Here is an 18,748-nt window from a genome sequence, read left to right as displayed (position 1 = left end):
GTATAATTTGTACACGGAAGCGAATTAAAAAATTTGCAGATTAGGGTATTTTGGGGGATTTGAAAATTTCGATATTTGGCGATTTAGGGCTTTAGAAGTTTGAAAAGTTGGACATTCGCAAATTAAAATATGTTAGTTTGGTTTTGTTCGCACTCGATAGCCAAGGACAAGGAAGCTTAGAAATTCATGTGATGTGTACGAGTTCTTTTTCTTTTTTTATTTAATTTATACTTTACAATTTGTAATTTATACTTTTACAATTTGCCCAGCTGGACATTTGGTACGAGTTGTCGGACGTTTTAACGTAGAGAAAATCCCGTATCCTCGCTGAAAAACTCCGAATTCCTTACATAAGTTTAGGCATCGCCCTACCCTCCCTAAGAAATTTAACCCAAAGAAAATACCCAGCCGTTGCCGAGAAACTCCAAATATTTTACGTCAGTTCAGGTATCGACTCACCCTCGCCAGGAAATTTGAAAATTTAAAAATTCCAGTCTACAAACATTCTCTATCATCTTACGCCGTATTCTAATCCACGTCTAAATACCAATTCATCAGCCTTCAACGCTCGCCCATATCCAGCGTCTAATAAACTAAGCGTCTAAGAAGCGAACGCTATAAGCGCATCGTAACCGCTCGAATGAATATTAACCAGTCGAACGGGAGGGGAATGAAAAAGACAGAAACGTTTAGGAAACGATTATCGGCATTTCTCTCCGTCGTTTCTTCCGGCATGTCAAGAATCTTAATCCCAAAAGGGGAACACACGGTTAAAGTGGCTTTAGGGACGCCCTTGTCGGACCTTATTAAGTACTTAGAGAGCATAAGGGACTTCTTGCTACCCAGGTCCCCGTTTAACCGTGCTCGAATTACCTTCTGTTACCATGCTGTGGCTGTCGGCCGAGTGTACGAGAAAAAACCGAGGAAAAGAAGGAGAGACAATCGCCTTACCCAAATTAATAGGCGGAAATACAAGCAGCAGGATTATTTCGTGTCTCGCCGTTATATTCGAGCACCAGCTCTCTCGACCAGGTGTCGATGCATCGCGTGAACTACCAAGACTATGGTTCTATGGAACACATGCGGGAAACGTTGTTTCGCGGTTCAACCGAATTCGTAATAACCAAACTTTCGGTTTACTCGAAACATCCAGGTATAACTTTGTACCGAAGAAAGAACAAGTGTTGTTAGGGGATGAATGCGTTTCTCAACTAGCCATCTTGTAAAGTAACTTTCGTTTTAAGGGATGCAGGATATAGAATATTAATTGTGGAATACAGAATATAGATAAAGTTTTACGGCTATCTAGCATGTGTATAAGTTAGAAGCTTAATCTTTAAGGACTCGTTCGACAACTTGGAGCGATTTTCTGATATAGTTGCTTTTAGAACCTTCTTGCGCTATGATTTAACAAATAGTCATATCGGTGAGCCGATTAAGCTGGAGATTACGAGTTAGAAACTTTTCCTTTATAATTTCGAACTCTTAAATCAAATGGGGTAGTCGGATGATCCGTGATTTATAAAATTCCGTTTGCTTTACTGCCAGTCTTGTTACTCTTATGTGGGAGAATTTCCTAATGCTAGGTAATAAATTGTAACTCGTGACTTGTAATGTTTGTTGAATAATATTAGTATAATTATACAAGAGATCCCAGAGAATAAAACAGCAAACATAGAGATGAGTAGCCATTCAGTTGCCCACACTCGGGTTAAACAAGATAGGAATAATTGTCTCTTAAAATAAAATAGACGTCTCCTCTTTGTATATTCATACGAAGACAGGAATAATCAGACTCCTCGTGGAAGATAACTTCTCTAGACTAGCAGCAGACAATCCAGGAATAAATATACATTGTGAGAGCTTCACGCCATTATTACGTAACAATCCTTTCCTTGCTATCCCTCTTTTTATATATAGACAGAGCCAGGTATGCGACGACGAAACATTACTATTTTTTGAGAGACCTTCTTTTTTTTGCATCTCTCGAATCGTCTGCTCGTTCGCACGGCCAATAAACGACTCAACCAAGTGGATCGACAGAAAAGAAAAAAAAAAAAAAGAAATTCGAGCGTCTCTGTTAAGAGATTTGTTTCTCCAAAAAATAGAGCACCATTCGCTATGTGTAGCCGGATTCTGCAGCAGCTGAACGGCTATTGGGGCGTGTTTTAACGGGGTTGCATCGGAATAATAAAGCATGGAAGGGGTGATCAACAGCAGGCACGCGCCATTGGCTTGGAAGAACAACCCTTCATCGGTTTATCCTCGGCTTTCCAGCCCACGAACGATAATCTCGACCCCCTTCGGCGAAAGAGACGGTTTTCTCTCTGTCGTCTTCTGTACGAGCATCGACCGTTCGTTGTGTTCCTTCTGTTCCGTGTTCTCGCCACGTACGAAGGCTGCTGAACCCTTTGGCGACGTTACGGTTTCTGTGACATAACGCCTTATCGTAATTTTCCCATCCATCTTGATACACGTTGCTATTTACAAGGATGATCGAAGTGTCAGTGGAACAGAGAGAAGATCGATCGTTATGCAAATTGTTACCATTACGCAATTCTACATAGTACAACCTGCGGATATTCATGCAAATTTATAGTTTCATTCAATACAATTAATTTATATTATAAATTTATATTACTAAGTGGTTTTTTTCACCTATTAATCGTTTCCCGTTCTTTAAGACATTTTCGTCGGAATAGTATATTTTTATCCTTAGAAAATTTTGTAATTCTAGAGAAACAAAGAAAGAATTGCAATTGTTATAACGTGTTTCCTGGTTTCAACGTTATACTAGAAATTAAAATTCTCCTTTCGATTAAAACGAAAACTGGACACAGACAAAAAAAGTTCGAGGTCTTAAAGTACACTACACAGGATACTTTATATATGTCTGCATATTCTGCGTATTTTTAAATTTCCCATAAACGCGCCGAAATCTCCAATTTCATTATCGATACATAATTTACATAAAACACTCACGGAAATTCTGGAGGAATTTAAATGAATTTTCGGTGGAATATATAATAGTTACGGATACAGTAATTGGAACCGGAGGATAGAACAAAGATTCCTTGTCGGCATTTACCTCCACCAGTCAAGATGTTATACCGGTCAGGTCATCGGTTTCCTAGTTTATCCACTATAATACCTTCTCCTCCTGCACCTACATAAATCTACCGGCTCCCAATATATATACGCGCACCGCTGGACCAGACGGTAATTCCATCTTCGTGTCGTTTTTCTTTCTCGCTCCTCGTCGTCCTCCTTCCTTTGTTCTTATACCTGAACAATGGTCGAAAGTTGGCCAGGAATGAAGTTATTGGAGGATTTTTCTCCGAGATGGATTTTTACATCGATTTCTCGGTGAACATTTGCTGCTCGTAATTTCGAGGCTCTCCTTAACGACGAGAGAAAGGGATGTGATGGTCTCATTGGAGAACGATTCGTCTCCACTCGAATCACTTTGTCGATACGTTACGACGTTTTATTGCTGGTGACGTTAATCGAGCCTTACGTATTCCCTTTATATATTGGCAACCTTCCACGTATACTCGCATGGGCATGTTTCGTCCATGAGCGAACACGACGAATGAATCATCCTCCTGACAAGACCAGACACGTGATTCTCTCATTATCTTGAGGCATCGTTACCATATATTAGGCTGATGCATATGAAATGTTGTCTCTGCCGGGTTTGAATTTGACGGCCCATTAAATTTTGTCCTAACGTCAATTATTAAGCATATTACGGAAGAATGTATTTGGCGCAAATGACGTATATTCAATGCGAGGAAGACTTATAATAGAATTGTGAGAAGCTTATTATTGACCGTCATGAATAATTGGAATTTGTCTCGTTCGTTGAAACGTTCTGTCTATCATTTCTTTTATTTTAGAAAATACATTGGAATATTTCAAATTTCTCGTGTTTCCCATGCCAAATAAGCAAAACTATATTCTACAGTCCATTACGTACATAAATGTAACATTTGGGTAATGTTAAAGGCATCTTCCATTCCACCTACACGATTTTTTTAACGCGTAAATCATTTGACAAGCTTGTTGCAAAAATGTTTCGGAAAAAAATGTTTAACGGAGTGCACGGAGTATCACGAAAATTACTTTGATCAAATAGAATATATTTCGAAGGAACTACGCGTGACTATGGTTTGATTGGAAGAAAGCTAGTTTCATATGCATCATCCTAATAATAACGAATAGCGTTGTTCGAATCAAAATAGCTGCGAATCTTGCGGTTGCCGCCAGATTGTTCTATGGAGGATGATCCAGAGATCTCGTAGATGCCAAAAAACATCTGTGAATAGAAGATCTGTTTGTAGATTTGGTTTGCCTGTAGCGATGCACAAAGGCTATCAAGGAAGCTAGACGAACGAAACAATAGTGCAGAGAGCTAGAGACGAATAGTAAAAGGGCAGTTCTAAGACGGTCAGACCGGTAATTTGGTCGTCCATCAGATGGTGTCTTCGTGACCAGCGAATATTATGGTTGTGTAAAAGTCTCGGTTCGAAATTCAAATTGAACTGCACGAGGCTGCGTAGTGGAACCGTAGTAAACCGTGTATAGCTCGCGGCTACTTTTCTACTAAATCGTTTTGATTATACTCATTACCCGAGGCCTTGCCATGGTATTCTTTCTTCCATTTCGAGGTTAGACAGAAGGAACCTTCGTGTTCCATTATTCCCGGAAATCGTGGGCCAGAAATCGGCCTGATAGGTCGTACGAGTGTATCATTTTATAAGGCGGCATTCTACAATGTCTGACCATACGGATTCGAGACGAAACCACGTACCTACGTTCTTCTAATGGATTTTTGAAGTTCTCTCTTCCCTTCAAACTTGCTTTATGACTCGAAGTAAGGTCGAACTAGGTTACGGATACTAGTAAGTTTTGACGAACACGACCGAACAATTTATATCGATCCTTACGAGTAGCTACGTCATATTTCAGATGTTTGCATTAAAAATGCCATCGTGTTTCTATTTCTATTTCGTGTTTCAAAGAATTCTTGATGCTTTAATGAGAACTTTCTGTTCTTTTCTTTTTTTCAGTAAACGTGTTAGAAACATCCTGCAATAAAATTATACCATAATCGAAGGGAATGCCGCAATAACGAGACAGCAATCTGAATAAACTAACAAAAACTAAATCAAAATCAATTTATTCGTAGCGTATTCGTGAGTATGAGTGTGAACGCAACATAAGAGCAGAGGTTGAGGAGCAAAAAACAGTCTAGTAATTTACACCCGGTGAAATAGAGGAACATCGAAATCGTAAATCATAATCCTCGCAGATTCTTTAAAGGCTCGTGAACGTCAGCCACGAAGGATCAAATCGCGCGGTTAGAGATATTAATGGCTTCAATTCTCTGTGTCGTAATTGTAAAACAGCCTCGCTCGCAGCCGGACTATTAGGCCGGGCTTGTCGCTCGTTGCTTTTATATCATTTCTGTACGCGATATAAGAGAGAAACAGGGCCACTATTTCCACGTAATATCGTTTAGTAGCTTTACAAGGTAGATAAGATAAAGTCTCTGGTTCGAATAATGAGCTCGTATCTCTGCGCGACAACGACAGCCCGAAACGTCAATAATCGTTGTCGAGATTGTTAAAGGAATAGAGAAAGAGAGAAGGACGAAGCAATTAAAATGCAACCTCAAAGACAGGGGAAGGAAAAAAGAGGAGAGAAGAAATGTCCTTCGCACAGATAGCCCGTAATTTGTCGCAGAAATGCTTGACCGTACAAATCGTGTCGCCGGAAACGCGCTATCGAGTAAATCGAACGTTCATCCGTTTTAAACGCGCCACTGCGATCGTTTTTGTTAACTATCAATCGAAATATCGGGCAATATCGTATGGAGGGCGATCGTTTGGCAAACAGCACGCAATAAACCGTGAACGAGACAGCATATAAAAAGGAAAGTTCCACGATTTACATATTTAATAAATGCCTGGATAAACGGACATAACGAATTATTAATGCGAGCAAAGCGGTAAACGATACAAAGTGACACGGCCGAGTGATTTATTGACGTTTAATAAGTGAAATCTTAGTTGAACCAGCGAAAGTCTCGTTCGCGAGTGTTACATCCGCATGGATTATGGTTGGAAAAGGTGTGAACTCCTCGGAAGAGTGTCAACTAGATTCATTCACCGTTCGACCCATTGACAAGGTTTTTGGCAATTGGATGAATTGCGCTGAAAATGTTGTAGTTTTCGAGTGTCATGTTCGAATTAATAATCATAATCTTTTTTTAAAACATTGAATATCTTCGTGCTTATTAAAAGAATGCCCAGATTAGAGTATACAAATTTGAGGACCGCTGCAGGTCAATGGATAAGGAAATGTTTTTTAGCATATAATTTAAATTTCATAAAATCTTATTAAACGTTATTTCTAATTACCGATGTATCGTTAATTTGTATATTTTAATAAAATTTGCATATTATTGCTACAAATTGGCCAAGCGTTTGGCTACTTATGAACAACAGCGCGTATAAACATTTTCCTTGTGAAAACATGTGGACAGTGTATCACGTTGAATGGAAAACGTCTAAATATAAACATTACTTATGCGCCAGTGCAACTGTATCGCCTAGAAGGGTGTCAACGGAAACGCATTGACGAACTATCGATCGACTGCAGTCGTTAGAATGCACGTGACCGAGCCGGTACTCTTAATAAAGCAGAATATACGTGTGCCTAGCGGATAGTTACGGCTAAAACCGGGATAATCCAATAATTATCCAACACGCGACGATTGTCCAGGTTTTTTATCATTCGGCCTGCGGAATTCACAGCTCGGTTATGACACCATTTCAAAATCGAAAGACTTTTTCCCTGCGGTGACAAGTGGACTAATGGAATTACCGACCTCTTTAAAATATAAAAAAAGCTTTCGTATTATAGATCGAAGCTGATAAAGCTCTTCCCAGTCAGAAATTAAATCCTACTTTCAATCGCTTTCCAGAGAAAGAGGAATATATTATATTTCTCTATATTTGCGACAAAGATATTTATCAATAAAAATAAATCATATGAAACGTATCCTAGTAACTCCATCTGTATCGATCAGAAATACTTGTGATAATGCCGATCAACTTCATCGAGCAGTATCTGGTATTGGTAACACGGTAATTATTGTAAACGAATTTTGAAGCTTCTGCCCTATAAAAAATGGTAAATGTGACTTATCGTTCTTTTCGTCTGTAGACACGGATTCTTTGTTCGTAGTCTTCAATGAAGCCCTTTTCTCTCGAGAAGCAAAAACGACAGAGCTTTCTTATCAAACCTAACAGTAGAATACTCCTATTTTCGCGCGACAGAAACATGGCCGATATGTGACCGTGTTATGCCATGGAGACACCAGCCGGACAACATTGTAGCGACTTGCGACATGCGCCGCAATTATCCTCTCGCCGTCTCATTTGCGATTGTAATTAAGATCAGCCACGGCTGTGGACGCGGACGCATTCGAGCGTGCACCGATCGGGTCGCGATTGCTCCGGTTGCGGCGCTAACCGCGCTTTCGTTGCGGCGCTAACGCGACTAACAGCTTCTCACCCGTCGAAGCGCTGCCTCTTTTCATCCTTCTCTCGCTTTCTCTCGCGAAACGGCCAAGATCCAATAAATAGAAGATAAAATTTTCGTACGACTTCGAAAGGGTCGTGATTAATCGCGATTCGATTGCTTGTAAGAGGGGAGAATCGAGCGAGAGAAGGTTCGCGGCGTTATCGGCGACGATCGTGTAATTACAGGCTCCAGCGGTGTCTACACATCGAAAATTATTCTGCTGGTCGAGTTGAATAGAAGTTATCGTCGGAGAACAGGCCTCGGGAAAATCGACTCGGATTATTGCCACAGGATATAATTAAATCCGTTCAACTAGTTCTGTCAGTTTCCGGTTTTTCCATTCCAGAGGAATTCTTCGACGAAGGGAAAGGGGACGCAGATGGAATCCGTAAAGTTTGACCGGTCGGATACTCGCGAGAGAAAACGCGTAGGAGTAGCAGGCGGTGCGGCTCTGGTAATTACAGGACGACTGGTTATTATAAGTACACGTGTTAATGGTGTGCGTCGGTGAACCGGCCGGTGATCTGGGTTGCGTTATCAGGAAATACCGTGTTGCAAGAAAATCTGTTGCCGGTGCCGTTAGAACTAGTTTTTAACGAACCACAAGCGAGCCAGCCTAAGCTTTTCCTATGAGATCGCCGCCGGTCTATGCGTTAATACGAACCAATCGACGTTTAATAAATTTTGGTCTGCTTGCCGATAGCGTGCCGCACACACCGGCCAGAATTCGCCCCGTTTGTCATTTTATCTTTCGATTAACATTCTTTTCCCTTATCGCCAGTCGGCTACGTAATTCTAAGCAATTATGTATCTACTCTCACTGCGCCTAGAAAAAGTATCGAACAACAGCGACGCGAATAACATTCTCCACCGTGCTAGATCTATTTTGACAGTGTATAATTCAAGGCTGGTATACTTTCTCGGATCGCTGAGAAATACACGCAACAGCGAGAGAGAGAGAGAGAGAGAGAGAGAGAGAGTCGCAGCATTTTTGGCAATTAAATGGAAATACGGTGAAATTCTATTATAGGAACTTGGTCTATTCCAATGAAATTTTAGTTAATATCCGATTAAACGATTTCTGTCGATCGAATCCAATCGTCTGGTCACGAATTACCATTATATGAAACGAAAAGTCGTATTACCATTATATGAAATGCATCAATTTATCCTCTGATAAATTTACTTAAATGGTGTTTTAGAAGAACGTAGAAGAGGCAGAGAATATATACAATTAAATGAAAATAAAAGAGAAATGCAATTGAAGATTGCGTAGTCACGTGCACCACAGACAATCACGTAACGCCACCTCAAAAATACGATTTGCCCTTCGAATTTTCTTTCTCGAGCTTTTCAAGCAACTCACTCGCAAACTTCTTCGCGATAATCTTCTAGTAGTTCTGACGGGTCACGTAGTTACCTAAGGTAGAAGCTTTGCGTGACTTCAACCCCTCTTGCACCCTCGTATATTCCCCTCGATGAATATACAGCGTGTAGAATCCATCTCGCTGCAGAAAGGGCCGTCCACGAAAGCGTAAATCGTTCAGGCACAAGATTTTCGTACAAACCTCGACACGCACGCCGGATAAAGAGCCAGGAAGATGCAGCACGGGGGACCTCGAGGAGCGGGGGCTGGTTTCCGCCTCGGTAACCACATGTTGCAACTTTCCAGCGCCTTTGTTGCACCTTTGATTTCCAGTCACGACCCATAAGACGCAGATCCATGTTTTTTCCTGCCCTTTCATCTTCGTTCTCCTCCTTTATCGACTTATCTGGTCTTCTTCTTCTACCAAGCATACATTACGCGGTTCGTAGCGAGCAATTACAGGAGGAATCAAACCGAGGCGAGTACGTGCGACGCTTACTAGCGGCGAGACGCGCGACTGATCTCTTATTGCGCCGGCAATCAACGTAATGAGCTGGACGTGCGTACCGACACACGGTCGATCCTGCCACACAACGATGCATAAGGTTGTAATAGTATGGTGGTTGGTTTCGTGAGCCGAAGGAAAGCCGTAGGCCCCCGGCTGGCGTGCGGATGATGAGCCGATATATTTTATTGATGGACCAGATGATCTGGTCGACGGACCGACTTAGGGGTGAACTTGGGAATTTGCGTGTGCGTTGAATCGGGCAGCTGACTTAACGTGTGCAGAGGCAGAGAGTTTTGGAAATTACAAGATATTTGTTGGAAGTGTGCACTTGGCGAAGATTAATAAAATACGCGGACAGTCGATGATCGATCAGATGGACAAGTCACATTATTTAACGAGACCTTTAAGCACTAATTATACTTGAAACATATAATTTTATGATATGTGGTGACATACAATTTTTTGTTTAAGACAACTATAAAGTATGTTTGTAATAACTGTTTTGTAACTTAATCTATGTACATTTTCCATATTTTTACATAAATATTCAATTTTCCAACGAGAGACAGAGATATTTTAATCGTTTAAAACCGTGAAATGCGAACGACATTAGAATCTCGAAACTTTATTACGCAGTTATGGCGTTGTAGTATAAGGACATTTCCCTGATCTTACTTGGCAATCACAGCGGAAGTAAATTCCTTAAGATAGCCAGGTAATTTTCCAGCGAAGCGTAGGGATATTTTAATCGTTCAGAATTCCTAAGCAATCAACCGTGGAGTGACGAAATACCAGCGACTTTCGAATCTCGAAGCTTTATTAACCCTTCGTCGGTGACTCGAGCGATGTTTCAACCCTGAATATTTTTCCTTGGAAATTTTATTCCTCTTAAAGAGACTTTCAAATATTTCACTTAATAAATAACTATGTAATTTAGTAGACAAATTAACAAAGAATCCAGAATTCGTACAAGCTTTTAAAAAACTTAGGACGCTAAAAAATCAACTTTTAACGTAAACATTCCGCTTTACATACTGCGGATTAATTTACTCGAAATTGTTGCTGTAAACGAAATTGTCCCAACTGTTTTCGCCTTAATTTTACTAACTCGTTACAAAATTTTATCTATTGCTTCTTTGTAAAAGTATAATAAACTACTCAAGGAGATTACTTTTGTACGACTTTCGTTAATCAAATTACTTAAGATAATTGGACAATCTCCCGAACGAAGATCAAGAATATTTTAATCGTTCGAGATTCTCGAACGCCCCGCTGAAAGCTGGTGATACAAGAACGACGTTAAATCCCGCGTAGCGCGTTTGCTCGATGGTAAATCGGCGAGGCAACGCGCGTCCCGGCACGATACCGCGAGGATTAAGCCGCGGCCGAGATCCATCGAGCAGGTGAGCCTCTAAAACCAACGACGTCAAGTAGGGAGGCAGAGCGAGAGCATGGCTTGCTTTTAGGGCTAACGACGCACCCGTAAAGCGAGAACGATGAAAATGGAGAGTAGAAACGTGCGTCTAAGCCTGGAATGCAGCATAAGTGCACGAGGAGGGAAGCCCCTCTTCTCCTTCTCTCTCTCTCTCTCTCTCTCTTTTTCTCTCTGCATCGCAGCTTTAGGTTGGGTTACTACGAACCGGGCAGAGGAAACGTCGACGATTTGACTTTGCAGTGTGCCGCGCACAGCATCCTCTTTTTCGATGTGTTTAACTTGTAGGATAGCATACATAAGCGAGAGGGTAGAATTAGATGGGGGAAAAAGATGGTTGAACACTTCTATCTGGATGTAACAAGGATAAAACGAGATGCGTAGGAAAGAGACAGAGAGAGGACCAGTAAAAGTGACGAGGGTATGATGTTCGCTTTAATATCCACCAGCAGGTATATATTCTCACTTGCTCTGCTCGTTTCTTCTTCTCTTTCTCACGTGTTCGTTTTGCTCTCTCGCTCTTCACAATTCGTTCGATTCTCTATCTTCTGCTCGCTGATGGAACCGCTGCTAGAGTGTCGATACTATGAGCAGAGAGGAGTTCATGGGAAACTCTAGCAATAGCTGACTCGTTCAAAAAAGGAAGGGAAAAGAAAGAGGCAGATAAATTTTCCAGGACTTATGTAGAGTGCTCGATGAAGTCGAAAAGTCGATGTGGGGAGGAGAATTCGTCTGCCTTTTCACAGTGCTGGTTGATCCCGGGAACACGCTGATGCGGAAAGCATGACATGCGAAACTCGCCCGCCCTCCGATGGACAACGTAACGAAACGAATTACGCGGCGGGAACTTGAAATCTCTGTCAGCGATTGTACAGTGTTCTCTCAAGAGAAACAGGAAAAATAAACGATATGGTAGACTACCTCTTAATGTAAACTTTCTTTTTAATTTCGTTACGAATCGCTCCAAGTATTTACGAGTATTCTGTGGCAAAGGAAAATACTTGAATATTCCGTTACTTTTCAATAAAGTGACTTCTTATCAAGTACAAGTCCATGTACATTACATTTTCAGAATATCAAACTTTTATAGCCATATGAAAATATTACTAAATTTAATAAATTTAATACTCTTAGACATAATTAATTTAACGTCATGATAAATACAATGATATAATCGTTGTATGTGGTAATGTGTTTTAATATTTGTAAATGAGTGGATTTTCCTATAAGAAGTTTCCTCTATTCAGATTTCTCGAATTACATATTTCGGCGTCTGCATCGCTTCAAAGTCTCGTACAGCCAGTTTGTGAAATATTCTATTCGTCTTTGAAAAAAGATTCTATGACTAACTTCTTAAACGAACAATCATTTCTTGACCGATATATCCAAAAATAATCGATCAGTATAATAAAAAGTAAATTTAATTCTACGAAAATTTAAAAGTGAATCCAAGAAATATAATACCATTTACGATAAATTGTCACGACCATCGAATGACCACTATTCAATCGTCATCCCGCTGAACAAAAATAAAGCGGAATCTCCTATACGAAGTAAAAGACTCCACGTAAAATTCCAAGAAGAATAATCGTGCAATAAAACGTCGTGCTCGTAAACGACGTAAATGATCGCGCACTGCGGGCTAAGAAAATATAACGGACGAATAAATGGCGGCTGGTAGATCCCTGGCGTCGTCACAGTTTCTTTGTCGAGCGACCATGCGCGTCGTGCAGCATTTCCAAGTCCTCGCATTAGGATTAGGCACGCTGCACACACCCGAAAAACCGTACGAGTTGCTCTCGTATCCGTATAAATGTTGTATCCGCGGGTTTTTAGTGTGCGTAGGGTAACAGAAGCATAGGAGGAGGCTGCGGGTCCCGCGAGATTATGTTCGTGCTGGTTACTGCTTTTATTGTTTTTCGCTGGACTAGACCGGCGAGAGAAGGCGGACCGGTGATCTTGTATCTTAGCAGGATCTACGTGCATTTTCACTTAGCGAGTTACACGATACCGGATACCGTTGATGTACCTCGCCAGGTTGGATCATTAGTACCAACTGTTAGAGAGAATCCGCAAGTACCATACCTCTCTTGAGCCTAGCAGTATTTTCATTTTTCTTTTTCTATGTTCGTTCCGTTTCGATGGGTTTAGAATTGTAAAGGGAGAAAAAGGCAGAGTCAACTGTACTGAATTGTTCTTCTTTTTTTTCCTTTTTTCGCCATCGATTCTTTATGTCCGACATCCTGACCGATACCTTCGATGATGAAACAGTAGAACAGTGTTCGACGAAGAAATCCAGGCGAGAGAAAGATGCACCACTGCACCGTCGGGTTGATCGAAGTTGATTCGCGAATTTAAAGGTGATTAATGCTTTAATGCTAGCCGGGACTTAAGATCTTAAGTAGTTTCTTTTATTTCCGAGATTACTCTGACGGGATAGGTGGTAGGGCGGTTCGATTAACAAGTTTCTTTGGCTGTCGTCTTTCGTTCGATGAACATTTTCGCTGTCTGTCCGTGGTATACTTCCTTTGCGAAGGTATTACTTACGAAAAAGAAGAGATGACGTTATCTTATCCACGATCTCGCGTTGTGGATCTTGAGTCCCATAATGCAATTGAAAATTTACCATTCCGATCTAATCCCGTCACTGTGCGAGGATTAAAAGCACCAACGCACCGATCGAACGACGAAAAAATCGATCTCTGTGTATTAAGACTTTGATGGGCTTTCCAGGAAAGGTCGAACGGGAGGGCCACGCTGCACGAGGGTCGCGATGAACTACAATTAGTGAATCTGTGCGTACCTCCGAGATCGGCGATCGTCGTAAGTAAATTCTATTCGCGACTCTGGAAGCTTTAATACTAAACGTAAGATAATTAAACGAATGAAAGAGGCTTTTTTTTGAAAAAAGAGAAAAGAAAAGGTCTTCCGCTGCACAAGAATCACTCGAACGCTTTTATCAACTTTCTCTTGGCACGTTTTTCTCTTTTCCGCTTTTTTCTCTGATTGCACTTGGACGCACGAGGGGTTGACTCACTTGGTCAGCAGACTGGCAAAACCAACCGCAAAACAATACTCACAGGCTGCACGCACAAGAAAACACGCCGGAATAATGACACCGCCTTAATTCGTTTCGGGGAAGAGAATCGACGAGACTAGGGACGCGCGAGTCGCGACAATGGTACTAACGAGGTCCCTAAACGCCCGAAAAAGAAAGCGTTAATTCCGACCTTTCAAGTGTAAATTCCTAACCGCGCTCTCGTTTCCACTGTCGAGAAACGTTGCCAGATATTACGCGTACCACACGTTCTTTCATCTTTCGTTCGTTTCGCTTAACCTTCGTTGTCGAACCGTCGCGGAAGAAAAATACACATTTGGTGTACCATTGAAAAAGAATGAAACTTATTTGGTCGCTGTTAACCACGATGATTTGTCAACGGAATATTTCATTTCGGCAATTCGAAAAAGCAGAAATCATGATTTCTTGTTGGACGTTTGGGGTGTTGGTATTCGGCAGCTGCACATTATCGTTGCAACGATGCTGTACGATTCAACCACACATGCATTAATGCAATGATGGTTGATCCTGAGAGTGAGGAGAGAGAGAATATTGTTGAAGCGAGAGGGAAGGATCAGGGAAGGGAAAGGATCTCTTTGTCCTCACCGAGATCCACGCGGCAGCATTGACCTGCTGCCCCACTGGCGTAGACACCTGTCTCTTGCTTATCAAACGCTTCTACCAAACTCAATACAATTTAAACATGTCATTTTTTATAACTTTCTCAAAAAAAAAAAAAAAGGAATCTAGAGAAAGAATCAACTAAAAATAAAATAGATAAAATAGAATAAACATAGGATAAATACTTCATAAACATTGCACAACTGGTATCCTTAAAAAAAAATTTTTTTTTTAGATCACTCCTTCCTTTGTAGCAATGGAAAATAAAACAGTAAAAGTCGAATATCTCACAGATTCGTGAAATATTTACCAAATATCTAAGATGGTTTACTAAAATTAAAAGTCGCGGAAGGCGGAGAGGTCAAACTCGCAAAGTTCAATTAAATAATACACGGTGTGTTCCACGCCACTGGATGACTTATTTCTCTCGCGATACGCAAAAGGCTCGTCTCAACTGGCGAACTGGCCCTTGCAGCCCTGCTGCGCTGCGGTTAACTTCTACCGAGAGCTCTCTGGACCTCGGGCATTGTTGCAGCGCCAGTTTTTGACAGGTACTATAGGCTACGTGGTGCGTGCGCCCACCTACGTACGCTCCACGGATTAACGTCTAGAGAATCAGAATGAAAGAGAGACAGAGATGGAACGATAGAGTCGAAACGGTGCGCGAACGATCACAAAACAGGCTCATGTGAAAACAGGTCCTTCGACTTGACTCATTGGTATTTTATTATCGACTTTGAACGTCGACCCAGAAGACGTTCCAGTCGGCTATTAAGTCCGGGATGATAAGTCTCACACACAGTCGTTCTACCGTTAATAGTCACTTACTTTCGGTCAGATTCTTATAGAACCTGTTCCATGGAACTTGTCCAATGCCTATCGAATTTCAAACGCGCGTCTACATAGTCTACTTGCTGGATTATCGAACCTTCGTGGGTTAGTCTTTCTCTTCGTAGATACACAGTATATAGCATAGGACCGTAGAAAAGTCGCGCGCCATTTGCGTTGATGGTCCTCTAATCGTAATGAAACATACTTTTACTCGATCGCCGGTCTGTCGATTATAATAATTTCTTTACTTAGAAATTCTCTAGTTTTTGAAATGTTTGTTCATCGAGAACTGTAATCGATCTACCTGAAGTTGGTTTGCCTTTATTCACTTTTAACTTTGCTATTGTAGAAGGGTGGCTCAGTTAACGAGTTTTGCGTTTAACCAGTTAACAAATTCCTAAGAAAGTATCGAAACAATTAAAGTACCGCCAAGTATCCTCTTTGTTCATTCATTAAAGCGGAACATTTTTACTTGATAGATGATCCGTGGCTTTTGTCTGTCCTTCTACATATTTCATTATAAGGAATTCGTCTATCGATCGTCTTGTATCTATCGTCCAGACCGCAAAGGGATTGACCCTTTCACCTGAGACAAAAATCGAAATGATAGAGGGCGTGAGGTGCACGTACCCTCTGAATATGCTTGAAGAGGGTCAGGTGAAACTCTTTTGACGAGCAGACTCACCAGCCTCTTCGAAGGGAGCATTTATCCTCGAACGAGATATACAGGTCGGGGTAGCCCTAACCTGACCTAACTCTTGACCATCCCCACGGGTGAGCACGCAAATGACTAGAAAGCTTGGACGATTCTCTTCCATCACGTCGGCAAGTGTAACAAACGTTAAATTTTCGATCCTTCTAAAAGAGAGATGATATTTCCATAGATACAAATAGGAAGTCTTCCATTGTTCAGAGTAGGAAAATCGTTCTAACGATTTCTTCTTAAAAGTCCGTTCAAAGTTAAACCTACCTTAAAACTGAATGGATAGATAGCCACTTTCTATTGTTATAAATCTTGAAATCTCTTAAAATAACGCGGCTGTACCTGGAACATATCAACTCCATTCACAGTAGAGGCTAAATTCTCGATTTAAGATAACTTGAAATTTCTTGACGAGGGACGAGACGTCGATTTATCAAAGCAACTTTTCTATCAGATGGCTGGAAATTTATGCGCTCATACGTCAACTCTCAGCCACTATTTGCATACGGTTCGTGCATAGAATTCCTTTAATAACTTATTTTCAATACAATAATATTCAACTGTACGCGTTAGTTATTACATGCAGGATCAGGTGGCTATTGTTCGATCGATGAAAATTAATTCAGATCAACGACGTATTCGTATTTGAGCTCAATACGACGACGACTAAAAAGGTTCGATCTTTGAGTTTTCAGATATTTATAGAATTCGTAAACGAATTTATAAGCTATAGTTTGCTCGTAAACTAATGGTTTACTTCACACACACCAAATACCCTAAATTTTTCATACGAAGGATTTAACCAATCCCGATAAAGATTCTAACGATGCAACCTCGCTCGGATCATCGTTTTTTTGACGTCGCCACTAATGAACCCCCGCGATAACTTCCAATCCTTCGAGATAGCTCGACATCCCTGGAAGAGGGATAACGAGTCAATTAATCGAGGCGACTTTTCCACCAAATCCGTCCATCCAGCAGATCTCAGAAAAATTCAATTTTAGAATCTTTGAAAATCTATAAAATCCCTCATAAATGAACGATTCACTCCGGAAGTATAAGCAATCATCCCAAATTCCAGCACTTAAAGGAGTTAGTCAATCGCTCTAAAGATTCTAAGGATACAATCCTGCTTGAATCACCGTTTTTTCGACGTAACCGCTGATGAATTCCAGAGCTACCTTCCAACCATCGGAAGCTTCGCTAACGCAACCTTAGTAACCAATAGCCTTGTCGGTCGCTCTAACGACCCCCCTTGCACCCCCTCTACTGGTGAACCAGTAGGCCACAAACTAAGGAAGGCCCGAAAATACCCACGAAGCGTAAAACACGGCTTCCTCTAATACACCTGAGCCTGTGTACAGTCTACCTTCGCTTATGGTTTATGGGATACGTGCAAGTGTGTACTATATTTTCGTAAGGACTGAGGCTGGTTGGCGTAAACTAAGGCGGCGTTTCCTTTGTGCCGCGCTGGAAGCTAGTTTCGGTTGGATGATGCGGTTCGATTCACAATGCCATCGCTAATGTCCACTTTCAGCCTCCCTCGCAGGCCCTTCACAACTATCGGGCAGTTTTAGTGCTTTATGACAGCCATAATATCGCCTTTCCCATATACCAGGTAGAACAGAGCCTCGAACAGCCTGTAATGATTCGCTGCAGCATTATGAATAGCTGGGCTTGCCGTAATTGTTCCTAGTTATCATGTTGTGTACTTTTGTTGAATTCTCTATATTTAGAAATTTGTCTGATAAGGACCTGCAGCCAATTTAAGAAGGCATTTTCTACATTTTGTTTAACAATTTTCTATCCTCGTGTCCTCGTGGAAATATTGAGAAATTTATTTATGATTCCTGTTAATATAGCTAAATATAGTTAAATAAAATATATATAGTTAAATAAAAATAATATAGTTAAATATCGCAAATGAATGTTTTGCGAAAATATTACACATCACACGAAATTCTACATAAGTATAGACATAAATTGGAAAATCATTTTGGATCATCGTGTTTTGGAATTATAAATTTAGAGAAATTTTATGAAACAATTACATGCGTATAAGGCACAAGATTTTAAACAAAATGTTAATTTTGAAACTTCAATATTTAATATCTGCGATATACTTTATCACGGAAACATAGTGTTCGTATAAGAAACAAGAGAAACTATCGATTCTTACCTTTTTGCATTTGATCTGCGATAAGCTATCAAATATCAAAAATTTAGGGAAGCATTCTCCAGTGACTCTTGGAAAGTTTGATCTTTGTAATTGACTTCCTAACGAATCGATAGTAATGCAACGTGTGTCTTCGTTAGAACGAAATGGAAAGCAAAAAAATAATTCGCGAATGTAATTATCGAGACGGAGAGCGACGTGGAAAAAAGTGGCTACGCGAAAACATCGGTGCATTGAGTCGCATAATGAAGCTGCTTCGATCTGAGTTTCCGGTCGGACGGTGAACGCCGCGAAACGCTCTTTGGGTGGTCTCTCATTACGGCGGTTCCTTCAATGATTCTTAGCACATTCGGCCAGGAACATATGGCTTCTGACCGTTGAATCGGGATGACTGGCCGCACAGAGGGCAGTATTGTAGCAGTTGGAGTGATTTTTCATGGGAATCATACCCATAAAAAAG

At 40.9% G+C, this 18,748-nt stretch overlaps 1 protein-coding gene across 1 annotated transcript in view; it reads left to right on the top strand.

Annotated features, from left to right (window-relative positions):
* LOC126922631 (nuclear receptor coactivator 5-like) overlaps positions 1–18,748 on the top strand; it is a 49,748-nt gene that overhangs the window by 19,256 nt on the left and 11,744 nt on the right. The window contains exon 3 of the mRNA XM_050735429.1: positions 13,633–13,722. Coding sequence (XP_050591386.1) covers positions 13,633–13,722 — 90 coding nt within the window. The remainder of the gene's footprint in view (positions 1–13,632; positions 13,723–18,748) is intronic.

The sequence above is a fragment of the Bombus affinis genome, chromosome 12 (genome assembly GCF_024516045.1).
Source record: "Bombus affinis isolate iyBomAffi1 chromosome 12, iyBomAffi1.2, whole genome shotgun sequence".
Taxonomy (NCBI): Eukaryota; Metazoa; Arthropoda; class Insecta; order Hymenoptera; family Apidae; genus Bombus; species Bombus affinis.
Note: the sequence above shows the minus strand (reverse complement) of the source record. Positions and strands in the feature narration are given on the sequence as shown.